The 22,194-nt window shown below is 42.5% G+C and overlaps 1 protein-coding gene across 1 annotated transcript in view; it reads left to right on the forward strand.

Annotated features, from left to right (window-relative positions):
• The first annotated feature begins 6,942 nt into the window (after nucleotides 1-6,942).
• The window catches only part of NEDD9 (neural precursor cell expressed, developmentally down-regulated 9), a 77,934-nt gene continuing 62,682 nt past the window's right edge, over nucleotides 6,943-22,194 (forward strand). Inside the window, exon 1 of the mRNA XM_071736449.1 lies at nucleotides 6,943-6,967. Coding sequence (XP_071592550.1) covers nucleotides 6,965-6,967 — 3 coding nt within the window. The 5' untranslated portion in view covers nucleotides 6,943-6,964. The remainder of the gene's footprint in view (nucleotides 6,968-22,194) is intronic.

Below are 22,194 nucleotides of genomic sequence, written 5' to 3' on the forward strand. Positions count from 1 at the left end.
GACACAGATTGCTGAGGGAGCTGACAGAACTCAGCCCAGGAGACGTAGAACATGCTGTTTACAGTGTCAGCAGCATTTGCTGTGCCACAGGGCACACAGAGTGAGGCTGCAACCTCCCCGCTCATCAGATGTGGAAACACAAACAAATTTCACCCGCCTCCAGGAGCAAAAGGCTAGAAAAATTAATCTTTGGTTTCATTTCCTTCCTTTTGCTCACCTCAGGCAAGGCAGATACCATCCTGGTGCAAGCTGTCACCAGAAATGAGTGCCTTGCATTAGCAGTTTACATGCTGCCAGCTGTCAGGTTTTTTGGTGGTTGGTGTTTTTTTTTCATTTGTGGGTTTTTTTTGTTGTTGTTTTGTTTTTTGTTTTTTGGTTTTTTGTCAATTAACAAGGTCGAGTAACACATGGAGATACCAAAACTGCTGTTGTCCCCTGTCTGAGTGAAGCTCTCCACTGCAGGGGGGAGTCCTAAAGACCCAAGTTTGCCATCACAGTGTTTGCAGGACCCTGCATTGCCCTTCTCCCTTGAACCTCTGAGGAAGGCTGAGCAGGTCCAGGTCCCTCCTCCCTCAAATCTCTCCATCCAGACAGAATACAGGTTGGAAGAACAACCAAGCATGGATTTTAAAACAACATATGTTTTGTCAACACACATACATGCACATGTATATATACATGCACGTGCTATTTATCAAACCTCCCTGCCACATCTCAGCCAGCATAAAAAACCATTACAGACTAAAATAATCCTGTAGCTACCAAGTCAAGTACTCTGCACCATGACTGTGCAAACAACCCTTACACCTGCCTTTCTCAGCTTTATTCTTCACCCATATTCATTTCATCACATAGTATTTTTCCATAAATCCCCTGCCTTGTTCACTGCCAATATCTTAAGTGTTAGTCAGGAGTGGTGCCCTATTATGCATCCAGCCTAGAAGGCCCCTGGCTTTACTTGGTGTAAAGTCATAATGTGCTGCTGAAGTAGTGAGCACAGCTTGTTGAAAGAAAAAGCACTGTCTCTTTTCAAAAAAACTTTCCATAAGCTCAGATTGCATCCATAACAGTTGTGCAATTCCTACAAAATGCCTATTACCTTATTTAACCCCAGACTATGAAAATAGATACTTCATATTCATCTACTTCCAATTAATTACATGGAAACATTTTTGGCCTGCTTTGCTGGAATGGTAAAGCATGCGTAACAGCAACCAAGATCAGAGAGCTATACTTAAATTAATCAAGCAGTATAAGAAAAATGCTAGGTACACGTAGGAAGGGTTTGGGAATTTTTCCTTTCAGGTTTACAGTTCACTTTGACTTGCAAACAAATCTAGTTTTCAGTTAAAAGAATCCATAAGCAAAGTTGGGTCAGAGTCAGAACACTGCTGTCTGCAAGTATTGTCAGAAATTCAAATATTTGATTTTACTGTTTTCAAAACAAAACTGTTTAAGACCACAGGTATCTAAAGTTTAGTACAAAATGCACGTTTTAAATGGAAGAGAAAAGCAATGTTTTGTATTGCATATTTCCCTCCTGTGCCCCAAATAATTATGAAAGAAGCAGACTTCAGCTGAAGAGATGTTTTAGAAATGTCTTTTCACATATGTTGAAAAGCAGCTCAGATGGGATGCCTGATGGCAGCTGCAGCACATCCTGCCCTGCATGACACTGAGTCAGCTTTCTGTGCTCCTCTGCTCCTTCCAGAATATCAGTTTTCATCATTAGGCAGATAAAGGCTGTGGACTTCTATGACAGGAGCACTACCTGACAGCTGAACATAAAAATAACTGTGGTTCAGGGCTGAGGAGGACATACAGTATATACCAGATGATGCCTGGGGCCATGTAGCATAAAAAGGAAACACAAAGAGAGCAACTACCTTGAGCAGTAATAAGAAGAGTTTTGTAATTTAAACAACTTCACCTCAAGTAAAGGCCATACAGATGACCTTGACTTTGACACAGATATTGAAAGCATCAGTACTATCATCAAAAACCACCAAACAAAACAACACTAATAGCATGCTTCTAACATCACTTTCTTAATATTTTACAATAATTATAGTGAAACAACAGATTCTCATTCGTGAAGTGGGCTCTCATGAGCAACATTTACACCTCCCTACTAGAGCAGGCTCAAAATCTTGTCATTATTCCCTCTATGGTTGTGCTCCTCCCAGGAGGTGAGACAGAAAGCTCCCAGTAGGTTTGCAGTCTGTCAAAAAGAAAGGAAACACAGCCCAGACCTCTGCTCCAAGTCCTGAAGGAGAATGACCTCTGGGGTAATGCACTTCAACCATTTACCCTCCAGCTTTCTTAATAGATTGAGAAGTATTTATGGTTTAAGCCTGGTGGTTAAAGTTGCAGTTGAATGGCAGACATTAAGTAAATCCCATTCCACTCAAGCAACTGCAGGAGTGGCTCTCGATCCAGGAACTTGGACCACTTACAAGATCTGTGCTGGTGGTTTGACCCCAAAACCATCATCCCACCTGGTCAAGGCCTGGCAGACACATGAGCACCTTCCAGCAGGATCTTCTCAGTGAGAAGCACATGGTTATGCCATGGCTGCCTCAGGAATTCAGGCACATTCGTGTAGTTTAAATGTTCCTTTGCAATCTGTCAGCTCCCATATGTTTTCTGAACAGCAGAACCAAACACCCCTTAATCAAGTTTCATGCCTCAGCTGTCTATCCTTGCTCTTTGCCAACTCCTCACAGCTCTCTCCACCCCTACTTACTAACACTTTCCTCTCTACTTTTGCATCAAGGTGGAGCTACTCTTCTGAGCAGAGCAGGTTAGATGGTTATTTCCAGCAAAACAAGTGACTGTTTTCTGGGGTCCTGAAAATCATACTACACAGAGTTGTCAAAGGTGAGGCCCTCTTGTGATATAGAAAACATGGGCTGTTCCCAACGCCACCAGCAACCTTTTGCATAGATCTTGTACAAATCACTTCAAGTTCTCCTAACAGTGCTTGTTTTCTCATTTTACCTGCTTAGGTTGCAAGGGCTGCCCACATAGCCAGTCCCTCAGGCAGTTCTCTTAATTACAAACTAATAACTTCCTGTAGCACTTCATTCAGCACAGAGAGACAATTTTCAGTGCTAGAAGAGTAGATACTTGAAAGAGCAACTTTCAAAAAACACTAATGAAAACAAAATGGCAAATGAAAGGGGAATTCACCATCAAGCAAAAAATAATTTGTTGCTGAAGCAAAGGCACAGAGTGTTCATTATGGGAGCAAGACAGAGAAAAATGCCTTATGGCAGATCTGGAAGGAGTGTGGGTTGTGCCTTATTTTATTTTCTCAGTGCTATGAAAGAGTATAAAGTAAAAATCATGTAGTATATAGAGTAGCATTTAGCCCTTTCAGCACAATGTTGTCCTTATTTAGAGGAGGGGGGCTTAAGATTTTATGTTTGCCTTTCTTTATTAAACATAGCTGACAAGGATTTCTTTAGTGCTTTTATTTTTAAAAAAGGATTTTAATTGGATCTGTCTTTCCATCATTTTTAGTACTATGATTTACCCTGGTAAACCACATGGATCACAGAAGGGTAATTCTGTTCTTGGCATCATATGGCAAAACAAATGTTTTCTATAATGCCTCAGACTGCACTAAAGGAATGAATGTATTAACTGAAATGCAAGGGTAATAATCCCAAAGCACTCATTTGAGAAACTCTGTTTTACTTCTGGAGTGCTATTTGGTTGCCCAAACTATGAAGTCAAGTGCTGGCTGAAAGCACGAGCATCCTGCAGCCTTTGGCTCCTGGTTCTTGCTGCTTGACATGGAAGCAAGTAATGCAACCCCCTTCAAGGTTCTCTTAAGTAAGCAAGAGGGATGAATGCTGTAGGCACTTCACAGGCAGGTTTCATTGCCTCACTCGTGGGCAGTGCAAAAAAAACCCACACCAAGAGATGCGATAACACCAACAGACTTCAGGCTCTCACCTGATGCCCTTAGCAAATGGCCATCCCCCTTCACCCTGCTGTGCTGATCCCTGAGCTAGTGACTCCCTCCAGCTACTCAGTCCTTCCTGAGTTGAGTACACACCAGCAGGTTGGTGAGAGATCTTGGGAAAGCAGGGGCATTGCTTGGATCAAACACCTTGCCTGTCCTGCTGTACTTGAGAATTATCACTTTGGAAATAGCTGAAACAGCCTGAACTACGCTCCTGATCCACAAGTAAAGGAATTGGCACTTTCGTTACTGAAATGGCATAATTGCACCCTACAGACATGCCTGTAAATATCCCCACACCCAGATGAGCCCCAGGAGCATCAGCACATTTCCCAGGTCACAGAAGAGATGCACGTTCAGCAGGAACAAGAAATCCTGCATGAGTTGTTGACCCCATCACTCCCCTGATGAGAGACAAGGCAGGCACAGAGCACCCTTCCTCATGGCTGCACCCTGCAGAAGAAACATTGGCCTGGAAGTAAGACAGAGAGGGGAAACAATATTCCTGCCCTCTGCTCTGAGAGGAAGGACCATAAATAGTTCATGGCTCACAGCACAGAAGCTGGAGAGGAGGAAGAGAAGAACAAAAGCAATTGTTTAATATTCTACAGAACGGAGTCCAGAGAGAAGACTCAGTAAGACCAACAATGGTGGTCCTGTGGTGAGGCAGCACACATTGCTTTCATGAAAGAGTTCCCCTGATGTTGTCTCACCTGGCCAAAGTCTTTGGCCCAGTGTCTGAGCACTGTTCTGGATGCAAATCCAACTAGCACACTGGGCTTGGTGCAACAAGTCACCCCTGGCCCCTTCTTTCCTCAAGACACTTGCAGTATTCATTATACAGGGAAGTTTTTGATCCTGTTCTTTAAATCCTCTGCAGGTTGGGTGAAGGGTGATTCAACAAGTTAAACACATTTCAGAAAGCAGGGGGGAATAACCAACAAAAAACACAAGCAGCAGCTGGCTGCCTTTTGCACACAGAAGTATAATTTCTTTTGCTTCTGTGGGAAGTGCTGCTTTTGTGCTTAAGACCCAAACAGACAGGAAAAGTCCTTGCCAGAACATCAGTTTTCCTCATTCTCTGGGAGCAGACACAAAAGAGACTGCTGTGCAACCTTTACCAGCATTCTCACTGTCAGCTGAAGGACCCTACAGCTCACTCACTGCCTTTCTAATAAATCTATTCTGGTAGGGAGCAGGGGCAGGGATTAGTGCCATGACATGAAGGCAGCAGCCATGTCTGCCTTGTTTTGTGCAGTTGCATCCTCAATAATTTTTGGATAAGGTATTGGTGTTGTCTAGAAGACTCTGGGGGCAAGGGGTCAGTCATGCCTCCTGGGTTCTGTGCATGCTACCAAGATGATAGTGAAAGTATTCTGAAATTCAGGAGCCACAGTCACACTTCAGAGACTCCCCTCCAACAAGTCAAGGGAAACAGGGTCATTTGGGACAACCATTGACAAAGAGCCAGAGTTACTGAGCTCTTAAAAAAAGACAAGTGTGCTGTTTCCAAGGTTTCCTTCAGATTGACTCTCCTGGCAAGCAGAAAAGACCCCAAAGCCAAGTAATTCTACTCAACCTCTAGCTCATCCTGTGTGTTGCATACTAGAATGATTACGTTATGGCTTAGAGCAGTTGTACCTTGAGCCCTGTCTAGAACTTCACACCCTCCATCTGTGGCACAAACTCTTTGAATATTCAGTCAACTCACAATTTTCTCCCAGGCTTGCTCAGCTATTTCCTCACAGATCCTGTAAGTTTTGTTTTGTTTGGGTTTTTTGGTTGGTTGGTTGGTTGGTTGGGTTTTATGTTTTTTGGTTTTGTTTGAGGTGTTTTCTTTTTTTCATGCAGTTCAAGTCTTTCTTTGAAACGTGAAGTGTCTCAGAATATTCACGTGGAGGAACTGGTTCTCAGTGGACAGTCACCCAAATGCTCAGGATGCAAATTCCAGGCAGGATAGCAGTTTTTGTCAGAATAAGAGCAGGGCCTTAGCAATGTTATATTTGGGTTACTCAAGACAACAAGCAGGTTTATAAACAAACCAAAATGACCCCTGAAAGCATGAGTGATCATTTTAAAGCTAGATTAATGATCTCCAGTATAAAGATCAACCCTCTGCTTTATGTTTACATAATCCATATGGTGCTCTGGGTCTAGGCACTCTCCCAGTATGAAGAGCAACAAAAATGTTTTTATAAAGACTAAGCTATTCAAATTCATGAAATATTGCATTTTAAATTCACAATTGTGGATTGGTTGTGCTATGATTCCCTGGCTGCATTTCTTTCAGACTTGCACAGTGAAGCCCACGAAGTAGCTAATTTTACCCTGGCTGAGGTCTGTTTGACCTTTTGGTTCTCCAGCACAAAGCTGCAACATCAGGCTGCAGCTCTGCAGATGAAAGAACAGCTGGAATAAGCATTCCAGAGCTATTGAACAACTCTGGATATCAGCCTTCCTGATAAATGTATTAGGAGCAGTAAAGTAAGGCCACGCAGCATGCATCAGTTTATGGTACCTGCCAAAATTCCTTAGCCCTTAACGGGGATATAAAAAAAGGTCATGCTGCTGATTAAAAACACATATCACTGACAGTAGCAGTTATTTAATCACATTTTAGAGAGAATCAGGATTTTTCCCTGAGGTCAGTCTTGAGCATCATCAGGAGAGGCAAGCAGGGAAACCCTGAGCAGCACAGAACTGTTTGAATTGGCAGGGCAGTAAGTAAAAAGATATTTTCCTTCTTCACTCATTTCTGTTTCATTGACCTTTTATTTCAGAGGAAGGAAAAAAGAGCTTGGGTCTATGAAGAAATATTTGGAACAAGGAAGTCCTGCAAGCGAAAAGTCTTACAATTGGGAAAGACAAAAAAACCCAGCCAGAGTAACCACAATATTGGATTTCCAATGGAGAGATAACCCTTGTGGATGCATAAAGCTCCTGTGCTCCTTCAATTAACATACTGCAGGTGGAGGCCAAAAACATTGGATAATGGTAAGTTTCACTTACTACACAGTCAAAAGCTGTTTTAATAGAAGCATAGCTGCCTTTTTTTTTTTTTTTTCCCCCCCAAGAAGTTCAGCAGGAAAAATTTCTTTCTTAGAGGCTGACTGAACACCCACAATGTTCAGAAGTCAGGCAGAGCTCTTTGTTAGGCTTGGCTGCAAAGAGGTTTGGTGCAAAAACTAATGAGAGATGGCATCCTGGGTAGGCATAAGGCAGCAAGTCTTGGTGGCAAATGTATCTTTACTAACAACACAGAAGACAGTGGTGAAGAAAAGGGAGGGAGGTCTCTAGTAAATGATGTCTCAGGGGATTGGTACAGACCATTGGGGTACAGCATCTAAGTGCAAAGACATATGCAGCTTTGTACATCTGTCCATCAGAGGTGAACTTCTAAAAACTGCACTGCTTGAGGAGGATTCCTAGATGTTAACAGGAAGAATTCAGCACCTCCTATGGACAATTGGGAAACGGGGACAATCTGAAAAACTTTAGGAGGTTCAAACCCCACCACTTCAACTCCCACAAGTTCCCAACTCCATACTCCCTATTTGCTGGTCCACAGCACCATGGTGGACAAGTTCCCAAGAAGAGGACAATTGCAGATAAGGTGTGTAGGCTCAGGGCTGAGCCAGTGAAAGATGAGGAGATAAGAGTGCTGTTGGCCTACACATTTTTGAAGTATTGCATCTATCAGCCTGATTAATATGCAAATGTACAGGCATGTTCATGCATTACCATACCTCCTCTCTAGTGTTTGAAGTCTAGGTGGCCCTTGAGGCAGGAGTAGTGTCATGGAGAACAGAGCACATGTCAACATTAACTGCATGCCACAATAAATATTTTTTCAGTAACGAGACCAAATTGGAGCTGAACAAAAAGCTCAACTTAGCTTTCACTCCCAAAGAACAGTCTTAGAAACTATATCCTTACAAAGGTGATAGAAAAGATAAGAAACACATTTATGATGTAATTAAGTAAACCATGCCAGCTTCTCAGTAATGAACCCATTTCTAATTATCCCGGAGTCATCTTATCTTGCATGTGCTGCTTGAACTCCCAAGGTACTGCCAAGAGTGCCTCAGAAAAAAAACTTTGCCAGCAGAAACCTGAGCACAGGCTTGCATGCCTGTGTCTTGGTCTCCAGCACCATAGTTACCCTTGAGAAAACTATTTAAAAAAATTTTAAAAAAACTATTTAAAAAAAAATTAATAACAGTGCCATTTTGAAAGGGCTCTGGATGAAACAAATTGACCAATTCAGAATAAGTGATTTCATAAGCAAAAAATCCTTCAACAAAAAATTTGTTACTGTGTTGAGAAAAGAAACATTTTTCCAGCTTTACACAAACAGCCCCAGTGAGAGGTTGATTTCTGACTTGGTGTGGTAGGGGACCAGAGGAATCTCTCGGATCCTTTAAAATCCCAAATCCAAAGGGCATCTCTCCATATTTTTCAGTTATTCTCCTAACAGAGGCCCTTAAGAGAAGCCATGCTATTTTAAGGGTTATGCCCTGTCCTTCACCACATTTTCCTCACCTTTTTACTTTTCCCACTGTAAATGAAAGTAATGCATCTTTATACCTCTTTTAAAGAAGATCAGTGCACAAATAACCATCAAAAATGTGCCCTGCATAAGTCATGCCAGCTATACAAGTAAACATTTTCTCCTTCTCACAATGTCTTTTATTGAGGTGTAAATCAGGACTGAAAGGCAATTTACCACAGACAGGAATTTGATGCTGAGGGGCTACAGATCCCCCAGGCTTCTCTGGAAAATGAGAAACACACTCATAGATGATGCATCTTGCTGGGTGCTACAGAGTGCTCCGTCTAGACTGAGATTTAACTTCCTCATTTAGATCAAGTGAAACAGGACCCTGTTGGATGCAACTGTATAAAACTTTTCTGGGGGGGGGATTAAGGAGGTTTTCTGCAAAGCCCAGTCACACTGCAGAAATTGTGTGGGCAGAGTGGAGCACTGCCAAATCACAGGGTGTAAGCAGGAGTTGAAAGCTGGTAAGAGACTCCCTGCATTTAGCAAGGTGTTAACTGCACTCTCATTCTTTCTCTAAGCAGAAATCTTTCCTTCTCTCCTGTTACTAACACAGGTACCTAGATGCCTGTGGCAGATTTTGCTTTCTTCCAGTCAGGACTCTCAGTTGCAGACCCTCCTCATTTCTATCTGAGAAATTATAAGCTAAGGTCAAAGAAAACTATTGACTTCCTTGAGGCAAGAGATTGTCCCCTCCTACTCTACTCTCATGAGACCCCATCTGGAGCACTGTGTCCAGTTCAGGAGCTCCCAACACAGAGCTGTTGAAGCAAGTGAAGAGGAGGGACACACAGATAATCAGAGGGCTGGAGCATCTCTCCTATGGAGAGAGTCTAAGAGCTGGGGCTGCTCAGCTTGGAGAAGAGAAGGCTCCAGGGAGACCTTATAGCAGAATTCCAGTACTTGAAGTGGCCTACAGGAAAGCTGAAGAGGGACTTCTTATAAGGATGTGGTAGTGATAGGAGGAAGGGTAGCACTCTCAAACTGAGAGAATAGATTTAGATTAGATATCAGGAAGAAATTCTTCACTGTGAGTGTGGTGAGACACTGGCACAGATTGCCCAGAGAAGTTGTGGCTGAGCCCTCCAGGGAAGTGTTCAAGACGAGGATGGAGGGGGCTTTGAGCAACCTGGTTTAGCAGAAGGTGCCCATGGCAGGGGGTGTTGGAACTAGATGATCTTTGAGGTCCCTTCCAACCCACCGGATTCTGTGATTCCATACAGACTGCACCCAGGCATACCTGAGAAGAGACACCAGGGTTGAGTAACAGCTTTTTTCTTACTCTCAGGAACTGACCAAAACCACCACCCTGCACTGATCCCAAAATGTCCAGCTAGAAGAGAGAAAGGGAGTCTCTGCCTTGCAGCACCAGAGAGAGTAACAGGATCACTCCATTCTCAATTAGGCAACAGAAATGAGGCAATTACTTTTGTCTCTTCGTCTGCCCATGCATCCCCTCCCACTGTATGCCCCAACTCCATATTCAGGATTCACAGAAAGAAGCATCGGTTCTTGGCTATCTTGCTAGTGTTTTATTTCTCCCATCAGCCTTGCACCCAAGGATCTGGGGCATTAACATTCACCTCACCTGACAAAGACAACTAGCCTAGGTTGTTCTGTCTACAGCCAACAAAATTTTTTCTTAGACTGAATAGGCCTTGGAGATATCTAATTCTCAGCATCACAGCTAGACAGGATAAATGTCAGCCTTCCGGCCCTGGAGAAATATCACTTAAACCTAATATTGCTGCCTTCTGAACAACCAACTAAGCTCTGCCCACACATCTTAGTGGTTGCACAGTAATGGGGCAAGGGCAACATTTTGCCTTCTGTTTACAACCCAACCCATTCAGCAAACTTGTGCCTGTGCCCAGGGAGCTGCATAACTAAATTAAACTGTCCTCTTTGCTGCTCATTTGAAGGCAGGTGGTAGAAAAAAGGTGCAGAAGCTACTAACAAGCTGAAACAAGTCTGCAGGCTCAGACATACCCCAAGCAACTTCAGTTTGCTTCAAGTACCTCCCCCTTGACTTCCAGCACCTTAAAGCACACAGCATTAATATTTTATCCTTATGAGCCTTCCACTGTCCAGCACTGCCAGCTCACCATATATTATCTGGAGCACAAGACTCAGAATACATGCCAGTATCTACAGTGCTAGCTCCCAGATTTTGCAAGAATCTCAGCATTCAATTTTTATTTAAAGAAAATTGGGTTTTTTTTTTCCACTCAGCCCCCAGTGCTTTGCCTGCTTCTGTAGTTCAGGCAACAAGTCCAGCCCACCTGGTTTGTGCAGGCAGCTGCAACCCAACACATGCCCTTCCTGAGGATGTCCTCATCCCCATGGGTCACCAGGAATTTTTGCAGCACGTCCCCAGACGCTTTGCCTTGCAGCAAACTGAGCTGCTGTGACACTTGTGCAGGATGTAAGGGGATGGGGATGATTCACTGGGCAAGAGAGTTGGCTTCCAGCTGAACATACACACACTGTGTAATTATCAGGGTTTCCAAACAATACCTAATCACAAGTTCAGCATCTGCAGCAGGTTCCAAATCAGGCTTCAGTAGTGTTGCCTGACCAAAGACTGGCAAGGTCCCCTGCCAAGGCAGGAGGGAAACTGGGACTAATAACTTTATCAAAGCCCACAAAGACTGGGAGGGCTGGAAGAAGTCCATGTACAGAGGGTGAGAGCTGGCATGAGAGCATAGTACCTTTCTGTGCAAAAAACATGCGTTTTGTTTTGTACTTTAAAGGTGCAGTAAAATGTATTTATACTTGATTTCTTAGTTTACAAGGAAAGCAAGTTGCCTTAGAGGTTTTAAAAGTGGCCTCAGCTGAGCAGTAGTACTTTTAGTGTGGATTTTGGGGATTACAACTCACTCCAAGAATAAAAGTATTATTAAAGGATAGTTTTCCATCTAAAACCTCTACCTCTAATTGACATTGTTTATTTTCATAACATACAAATAGCATAGTAACACGTTATTTCTCCACATACAAACCTGTAATGTTGATAGGGTGTTTTGTATGCTTTCTATTAATTTCCCCATCTGCTGTGCAAGTAGTTCATCAACACACACTGGCTGCAGTTTATATGAAGGAATCTTTCAAGAAAGCCTGGCCTTGAGAGCAGCTCCTGCATTTGCTCTTCTTCAACACAGAAGTAAGGCCTCTGGGACAACTCTTAAGTAGAAAATCCATCCCCTGACAACCCTCATGCAATAGACCAGTCCTCAGGAGATGCCAGCACACAAAACATAGTGTGAGATAAGCATAAGCTCTCTGTTTTATGCCTGTATCCAGCCCAGTACACTGCAGCCAGGTACAAGTTTAAAGCCAGCTTAGTCCTCTACTCCTTCCAAGTGTGACAAAGTGTAAGTGAGGCACATCTCAAGCTCTAGCCTACTGGGAAAGTAATGAGAACCAGAGGTTCAGCTGAAGGAGCCATTTAGCTGAAGGTTGGTTTATGGATTAAGGTATCCATGACCAAATAGAGAAGGTCTCACTGAATTACAAGGCTGAGAGCAGAAGGAAGAGTCCAGGGACCCAGGTGCCACATTCATCAGCTGCTAAGTAATCTGGTACTTAAAAGGCTGGCTGTTCCAGCTTCACTGACTCCTTGTACTATATTTTAATACTTTAATTTTACTATAGTTTAATATTATATTGCCCAATTAAAGACAGTCTCTAGTTGTTGCATACGGTTGCCACAGTGAGCACGTGGACTACTAGGATTCAGTTAAGAAGCAGCTGAACACTCTTTGTAGCAATATATAGCATTCTTTTTTAATGGCCATTTTACCAACAGCCCTGTTGAATAGCCACCACTATTATTTTGTTGGAGAAGGAGGGATCCAGAGTAGCAAACTAAATACAGATGCATACCAAAGGGCTGGAATGAATCAGCGCTCATCTTTCAAGCTTGGAACCATTTTTTTTTCAGGGCCAGCAGCAGTCCAACACTGGAGTGAAGCTGGGAAAAAATCCCTTTTGTTTTTCTCCATTTTGATCCGGCTGAAGCCATTAGCGTGGAATAGCACTAATAGCACTAAAAGGGAAAACCAGAACAAAACAAATTGCCTTCCTTTCACAGTTTCTCTAAACTAATCCAAGCTAGAAATACTCAGCTTTTCATAGGAAAGCCTGGTCTATAACATACCCAGAAAAGATATCAGCTAAGAGGAACACAGTTTGGCAGCCCACCCAGGTAACTTGGGACAGCCACAACACCTGCAGGCCAGGCTCAAGGTAAACCTACATCTTTCAAAACAAAAACAAATGAAAGGCTTTAGGCTGTCCCAAAAATCACGTAAATATTTTTATCTCAGACATTTTCTGGTTTGTGTTTGGTTTATGTTTGGGGTTTTTTTTGTTTCTTGTTTTTTTGTTTCAAGCTAACAAAGAGCAGGCTAGAAGTGAAGGGGTTCTCTGAAAAATACCTTAAAGCTTTATTTGACTTAATCCCAAAACAAGAGGATCTATTATCTACTTAAGTCCCATGAATACCTGTATTTCTTATCAGCAGCATTAGATTGCCACTAAAGAACAGAGCGTCTGCCTACAAATGGTGTCTTTATTTGCTCATAGTCTTTGCTTGTTTCCCAAAATATTTTAAGGAGCTTTATTTAATTTCATTCTTTTTCTCCCTTCTCTCATTCATGACCTTTCCTTATGCTCATGATTATTTATTTGGCATAGCATTTTGTTGTAAGAGGACAGCCAAGCCCTGTATGCATACATAGTAAAGAATTTCCACTTTGAGAGAGCTAGGTTTTGAAATCTATAGATTGCACAAAAAAAAAAAACACAAAACAAAACAAAACAAAAAAAACAACAAAAAAACCCAACCAATAGAAAACTCAAAGAGTGAATAACCTTACTCCTGGAAAATTTGACAGGTGTTATCTGTGCATGCCTCAGTCAGTGAAACCAACACTCTATTACCACCCATAGTTTCTGTCAACTTTTACACTGAACCCCCGGTTCCAGCATTACCTCTTAAACTTTTCTCTGCTATTGAGCCTGAAAAAACACCTTGACTATATGCAGTTGGGCTGCTCAAGGGGACTGCAATGCCACCTCAAGCCTGCTGAAGGGGAGGTAGGGAACACGTAAGGTGACACGTCTCAGGGTCTCTGCTTGAGAGAGCAGCCCCAGCTCCATCATTTTCTCCTAGACACCCAGAGCTCCTCCCTGCACCCCTTTCATGGTTAAACCCAAAAAGCTATTTCCAACAAGCAAAAAGACTTACTTTTTTTTATTTTTCCACTGGGTTGCAGATCTTAATTGCTGCTACGGACACAGTCTTTGTCCAGGCCTTGCAGCAGGGGCCTGCTTCCCTCCACCACACAAGCAAAAAACCATGGCAGCAACATGGGCTGATCCTGCCTGCCCACAGGCTTATGAACTCCTCTAGGGACACCTGGAAAAGGAGCTGAGGACTTTATCCATCCCTGTTAATGAAGCATTTGAATTACAATCACTGCTTATTCGAGGACCTAATGAGAGATGCCTGTGGCTATTTTCTACTTAACACCGTTTTTTTAAAACCAGAAATTGATTGCAGATGGCAAATAGCTGTTGTGCTTTATTACTAACGATTTGTTTCCTGGCATTTAAGGGCAGGTACAGATTGGCAGATCTGTTCCCTCAGGCTGTAGACACCACAAGGTGTGGTCACATTGTTTACAAGGTATTACCACAGCTCATCCTTGGCTTTTTCAACTCCAGGCATGTCAGCAAAACTTAGAGGCTCTGTGTGAGGGAACATGAGAGGGGTTTGGCTTGTCTTTTACCAGCTCAAGATTACTGATATGCTTTAACTCTCCTAATACCACAGTTCACAATCACGGGATATCGTTGCTTGCTTTCAACAGAAGATCTCAGCAGCTTTGAACAGAGATGAGCAAAAAGGAACCTATCTGGCCTTTATATGTTTTAAGTCTTTCAAGTCAAACGCAGAAGGTGTGCCCAACACATTAACCTGTGTTTAAATACAGCTGGGTCTTGCCACTGCCCCTATGCTGGGCCAGCCCAGCCCCGTGGAGCTCAGGATGCAAGATCAAACTCTGTCAGGCCCATCTTTCTGCATTAATAATGAAATGCATGCAAGATTCCACTCAAAATTTTCATTTGGAGCCTATTAAAAATGAGATCAAGCTAATTAAAACAAGCAGTGGGGTGGACTATCGAGCACAGCACCTTCAGAAATCTTTACTGGCTCCCCAAATGTAGCGGGAAACATTGCAGAACACCACTGTGGAAAGTGTTCTCTGGAGCCTGTCCCAGATTTCTCTGCCATCAGATTTCCCTGTTCTCTGGCTCTTCTCCTTTGCTATTTAAGTGACAGGTGCCCACCCTGCAAGGCTGTGTACCCTCTGTTCTCAAGGACTTAAACGACAGCACTAGTAGGTTCTTGTAGGACCCACTGTCAGTATTTAGCTACACAATGTATAAACACCTATTGTAGGCTGCTGGAAGTTCTCTTTTTCAGTGTGCTTTCACTTCCTGGCAGAGCTTCCAACACAGCCTGACAGCTGGAGGACAAAGTTACCCCCATATTTGATACACCTGGCTGTCCATCTAACCCCTGTGCTGGTTTGGATGTAAACTCAGCTGCCATGCCAAGGCACAAATAACCCAGCAGTTTCCCCAAAGGGAAACCCTGACCCTAACTCCATCAGCTGCAGGCCAGCTCATGCCTCAAGTCTGAAAATTTCTCGCCCTTCCAGTGTCTTCTAACACATGCCTACCATAAAGCCCTCAAATCCTTGTTGGCACCCAGTTTACCATGCAGACAGATAAAATTGACTGCAGTAGATTGATAGATCCTCCTTCTAGACTCCTCATGGCCTGTGTGGCAAATCACTACCCTTGAAGCTTGCCACCCTGGCTCCCCATGACCATTCACAAAGACACACATTCATAAAGCCCAGAGACAGCAGAAGTGTACTTACCTAGTTCTTTACCTTTTTTCCCCCCTAACAGAACGCTGCAGGGAAAATGTTTTCAGAGAGCTACCGAGTCTAGTCCGAAAATTATTTCCATAGTGTCATATATAGCAGCTGACACAGAATCACAGGATTGCCAAAGTTGGAGATCACCCAGTCCAACTCTCCCACTAAAGCAGGATCACCCAGAGTTCATTACACAGGACTGCATCCAGGAGGGGTTTGAATATCTCTTGAGAAGGGGACTCCACAGCTGCCCTGGGCATCCTGTTCCACTGCCCTGTCACCTTCATAAAGTTGTTTTTCCTCATATTCAAATGGAACTTCCTATGTTCCAGCTTGTGCCTGTTGCCCCTCATCCTGTCACTGGGAATTACTGAGAGGATTCTGGCTTCATCCTTGCAGCCCCCCTTTAGATACCTGTAGGCATTAATAAGGTCTCTCCTCAGCCTTCTCTTCTTCAAGCAAAAGACTCTCAGGTGTCTCAGCCTTTCTTTAACACAGGTAATGCCTGACACAGATTGCAGTATTTTAAACACAAAACTCAGTGTTCTGCCAAGCCTCCCTACTATTATGTTACATTTCAATATAAAATCAAATTGATAACCCAAATTTAAATGAAATTTGCAGCAGGTGATGTGCAGGGCATGTTTTAGAGCAAATCTAGTTAGCCAAAATTCATCCTCCAGATTTTTCATTCACATTTTGTATCTACTGTAATGGTGAATATCGACTGCAGGAATTTTTTTCTCATGTGAACCATTTTGTACTCTTTCTCAACAATAAGTACCATAAATTCTTATTTCCAAGACTAAAAAGTCTGATGTCACAACCTACACAATTTGGTACCAGTAATGAATGTGTTAGCACTCATTGTATGAGCTCCTACAATGGTACAGCATTTGTTAGCTTGTTCAACACCATTACAATCAACATGTAAATTCAGATTTAATGAGACACCTTTTTTGTTCTCAAGCAGCAGGACTTCTGGCAACATTGTGTATGTAGTGTGCAATTGTGTGTGGTGTTTTGTGCAATATCTGCAAGATTTTATTTTAGATCATCCCTCCACATTCTCCCCAGAATGTCACTAGACTCTCTAAGGGTGAGAATGGATTTTACAGTAGATGATCATGTCCTAAAACCTCATGGGGCCTCAAAATAAAATCCCTCTGTAGAGAAAGAATAAGGAATCAGCCTCAAATACAGTAAGATTAATGTATTAATCATCTGCTGGCATGGCACACTACGGCAAAGGCTAATTAAAAGGGATTTGTGGAAGGTTGTGTAGGATTACCATCTACTAAGAGCAGTGGCAAGACATGTGGGTTATCAGTGGTTTTTTGGAAGTTCTAATCATGGTTCTAGAAAACAGTTGTACCGTAAAACTGAGTCCTCCAGCTTCTTCCACAATGGAAATATGCTCTTCATATCAGTTCTGCAAGCATTTATTGCTTTAGGAAATTTGGAGTATCAAAGACTGGGGCTCTTCTCTTTGTAGCCTAAATCCTCTTTCCATAAACTATCTGTCTAGTGACTTCCATGGACATCAGAGACATGGCCTGATGAAGGGAGGTAGTAAAGTTTTGCTGATTTTATCAGCTGAAATATGTGATATGCAGGAATTGTTTCCCAGCAAATTTAACTGTCAGCCAAATCAGGAAGCTGAAATCCCAACTCTGCTTTTCTGATTGGAGCAGATATGAATTTTGCCCAGAACACGTGGTCGCAAGTTTTTAACTAAAGAATGAGTCTGAGGGCACCTCCTTTTCTATCTCCAGTCCATTTGGAGACACAGCTGTGTATTTTGGAAGTAGGTTTTTCATAAGCCTGATTTTACCTGCTATCTGGAAAAGCTTCCCTTGCATGCAGGGAAGGAAAGATTTCTCTTGCAAAACCTCTCTATGTGTGATCAAAACGGCATTTAACAATAAAGATAGCTGCAGATATATAAGTGTTTTTGGAAGTCCACATCCTTCAGAGTGCCATTTGTTAGAAGAGTCATGAACTGTGTCAATGAGGGGGGAGATTCCTGTGAAAAGACTTCCATGCTCCATGCTTGAGCCAGACTGAGTCCATTACAAGTGGCAGTGTCCATGCAGGAAAGCTGCGTTCCCACACTTTGGACCACCACTTGACCTCCCTCTTGGCTTCAAAGCAAAAGAAACTGTGTTGTTGGGTTATCCGAGCTCATATTCCACCTGAGGAGATGCAAGAGGAGTTACAGAAGAATAAATTCAACAACTAATCCTTACAGAAAACATAAACCATCACGAGAGAGCCCTCATGTTTGGAAACGGAAGTGTCTTACATCCCGGAGCCAGAAAGAGCAGAAAACCTTCCTTACAGAAGCAGCAAGAAACAAGACAAAGAACCCTTTTTCTTTGCTCAGTAACAGCCAGGAGAAGAGATACTTAATAGTTTTGTAATGTCCTGAAAGAGCAAAAGTAGCTTCATGCACAGACGTGTTTTGGTGGGATGAATAATGATGTGCATTAAATTTATATCTTGAGGTACTGAAGGATGATGACTAAAGATTGGCCATCAGCCATGAAGTTCAGATCCAGGTCTGAAACAACTCCAAACACTTCAGAGCACAGGGTGATGGCCATAGGGCTTAGGTTTTGCTTTGGGTCAGTGGAGAGAAAATGGTCAGCCACACAATTTAGCTCTGGAACCATCCCCAAATTTGTCTAGAATCATGGCTTTGGCTTGGACCCATTAGTGGCAACAACTGAAAGAGAAAGCACAAGGGAGGAAGAGAAGATACAATAATGGCATAAATTCCAGTAGCTCCTTGAAAAAATGCATTTGACCTTTATTATCTCCTGATTTCTAACTCTGATGCTTAGCTCTGGTTTTTACTTTTAAAATATTGTCCCTGGCAGAATAGAGTCCGAAGAGAAAATAGACTCTGGAAAAAGTGTGAGACTCTGGGGAGACAGCTATTTACTGGCAGTTTTACAACCGCCCCTGCACTTCTAATGAAATTTCATTTGTCAAATTCAGTGCAGCTTGGTGACAAGCCAAGCTTATTCTGCCTGCCTTTTAGCTTAGAAACATCCTTTTGGTCTCCTGCTCCCAAGCAGTGCTTTTATTTCGTTTGAGAAAAAAATAGTTGCAGCTTGTAGCTAAAAAGCTGGTCTCAACCTCTCAGGGACACAATTTCTTATTTTAATATAAAAAGGAGTTAAAATTTTGAGCTGGTGTTAACACCATGCTCCTCACAAACAGTGCTTCAAAGGGAAATATATTCAGCTTTGGCAAAAAACCCCACACAACTGGTTGTGATTTTATAGGGACTCACCACTGTCTGGGATGAGGCCACCTAACAGGAGTCTGGACTCCACATCCTTTCAAAGTAGGATGAAATCTGTAGCTTCTAAAGGGGCGAATGGATCGTCCTTCTTATTGATGCTTTTGAAAATGTGGGGCCTGGTTTGTGTACATAGCTTGCATTACATTCCAGTGGTGGGTAAAGCAGCTAAGCTATTTTGACTGCTCCTACTTAAAATACTACTTTAAGCCTTGTTGAAAGTTTTTGCACGTTTAGGTCTTAGGGTAGAGTTGTCAACAGTCACAGTCACAGGTTTTGTGGTTTTATGGAAAAGGAGAATAAATAAAAAAAAATAATAAAAGAGCTAGCACAAACAAACTGATCACACTTCCCTCATTGTTCAGGGAAGAAAAATATGGTGATTTATTTTAGACAGCCTGAATAGCTGGAGACAGAGAACTGAAATATGGCAAGGAAATTGCCACCCTAAACAAGTTCCTTTGAACGGTTTGATGATATTTTTTTTCTTTCTGCCTGAGTTATGAGTCCTTGGAATGCACCTACTATTGATTTCCCTGGTAATTTACACAAACAGCTCTTTCTGAGGCCCTAAAGACCCTGTATATCCCAGAGTGGAAATATTAGCACAATACAGAGAAATAGAAACAGATTGTTTGCCAAAGTCAGGCTACCTAACCTTGTATATAGACACCAGCAGTTCTGGTGTCTCCCGTGATCAAAAAACATATCCATCTTGCAACCAAATATATGTGCTATCACAACAGTGAACATCATGATATATAGGCCCACCTCTCCCCTTAGATGCAGCTTGAAGCTTGTGTTCTAAATTACCAAAATTCTCATGGAAGTATCAGTGCTGTGGTATCAAACACCTCCTGGCTGTCCATCAGGTGGTGTGACTGCCTCTCTCATATGGGGTCCCTTCTTCCTGACAGAAATGTTGGTTGGGCAATAAGCTATTTTCTTTTGGTAAAGAGGTTTGTTTCCATTTCCCTCTAAAACATCAATATAACCATAATTATAAACATAAACAGACAAACACCACAGTTGGATAGGATGAGACTCGTGTTGTTGGTTCAGGTGCCTAATTGCCACGTTCTGTGCAAAGCCTGTGGTTTCCACCCTGAGAACGCAGACCTCAGCCTGCAGACACTGAACCCCATTTTTTCTCTTTCATTCAGCTCCAAAGTGCTTTGTGCCTTGTGCATGTTAAATACTGGTCCTACAGCAGGCTTGTTCATGACAGCCACCCAAAACCAATGTCCAAGAAGAGGCTACAAGGACTGTGCCTCTTTTATCAAGAGGCCCATTGGCTAAAGCTTATTTCTGAGCTACTGGAAGTGAGAGCTCCAATGTTTCTCTGCCTGATGCAAAACAGGTGCTTGCTGCTGGTTTCTCAGAGTCCTAAGGGTTTGCCTCAGCCATATGTTACATGCTACTCTAGAGTGGCCCTTCCACTGTCCCACTAGATGGACTTTTTCTGCTCTGCACCCTCATCTAAACTGGGAGAGACATAAGGCAGGAAGTGAGACCATAGATCAGTAACCCAGAAGATTGGGTGCTCCTGGGATGTGGAAGGCAGGCATCAAGCAGCCTTCCAGAAAATGTTCAATTACATCAGAAATTCCTACCAAGTCCCCACCAGGAGTAAGAGACCCAAACTTTAGAAGCCCTCTCCTTTCAACCCTCTTTTTTGTCTTCCCTAGGAAAGAGTGGGCAGATTCGCTTTGAACTCCTCCTTGAACACCATTCCAGTCTCAAAGGACAGGAGAGTGACCCCCTCTGATTGGCATAGACCACACCTGCCTTCCTGGGGATGTACAGCCAGCATCCTCTTCTATCCACAGCTACCTCCTCCTACAGCAGCACAGTTCTCAGAAGGAGGGTTTGGTCTTACATTTTGGGGTGCACAGTGGGCACCCTGATTTCTAGCAATAGTAGATTGAGTTCTGTGACTTGCACAGCTCAGCCTCCTATCTAATTTTAATTTCTTTTTAGAAAACTAGGGCTGAATAAGACCTCATGCGATCACCTAATACCATTTTTTTCCCAGAGGTAGGGTCTGATATCTCCAGGCTAACCACAGCACACATGTACCTAACATGCTCTGGAAAGCACATGAGTCCATAGCCTCATTCAGATATGTGATTCAGTACTTAGTCTCAGAATTTATCTTTTTTGTCTTACAGTCAGCTAGCTAATCTTTGCTGCAAATTAATTTTCTTCCTCTCCCACCACGTATGACAAGACAATATTAACCTGGCCTCAATATACTGAAAATAATTTCCAAGTTAAATATTCCCATTGAAGCTAGTAGTTGGTAGACAATTTTGCAAAGAAAAATAAAAGGGAATCTCTAAACCAAAAAGATCATGTCTTAATGCTGTGTCACTAGCTATGGGGCCTCCTTTTGGAGTTTTGCTGTGCATGTGGCAGCTCTTTGTTTATTTTGAAAGGATAAGTTAAGCAGTCACTCAAGGATAGGTAGGAAAAGCCTGAGGCTGGAGATTACCATTTAGCTTTCTAATTAGACTGGAATGAAAATAGATCTCAGTCCATTGAGTAGGTTTGCATACTTAGTAATTGGTAATAATTATGGTTCCCTATAACAACAGTAAATGCCTAGTTGTTATTTTGTAGCCTAAGGCAACTGAATAGGGTATTTGTTTTACTTAAGCTGACAAAACTTCTGAAAGAGGCCACCACAATGCCATTCCAGAGCACAGGGAGAGCTGTCATTTAATTTGATGGCTGGTAAAAACAATATATGATTTCATAATGTTATCCTACTGGATATTTGAGGAATTGTACATCTCACTTGGTAGGATCCAGGGAATGAAGCATTAGTTGACCAGTCTAAGTCAGCCTTACCTCAGCAGAGTATGAATACTCATGTACACCAGCAGCAACAGAAGAACAAGCTTGTTCTTGAGAAACTGGTGGAAAACTCTGACCATTATATCTTTACACAGCAAAAAACAAAAGCAATCAAGCTGAGATTCAAAATACTTGAATACAGACACAAACTATGCAGTGAACATGCGTTAACTGCCAGCCAAAAAGTACCTAAAAATCCATCCTACTTATATAGGGATGGAAAAGGATACAATACGTGGACATTTTACATAATAGGTGATTGTTTAACACCGACCTTTTTTATTGGGTTCTGATTTTAATGGTTTGAACTCGATTATGCAGGAGGAGGAGAGATTTTCATCTGCACAACAGAAGTTATCCAAAAGAGCTACCAAACCCACTGGCCCAGCTAACAAGTAGAGAAGCAGGGATTTGCAATAGCATGGGTGCTGAAAGCATTACAACAACCACACAACAACCTTGTGTTTGGCTCTGAAATCAGCTACCAACCCAACCCATGTAAATGTGCAACAGGACAAAATGGCACTTCAGGGATGGG

Source organism: Heliangelus exortis, chromosome 2, assembly GCF_036169615.1.
Source record: "Heliangelus exortis chromosome 2, bHelExo1.hap1, whole genome shotgun sequence".
Lineage (NCBI taxonomy): Eukaryota > Metazoa > Chordata > Aves > Apodiformes > Trochilidae > Heliangelus > Heliangelus exortis.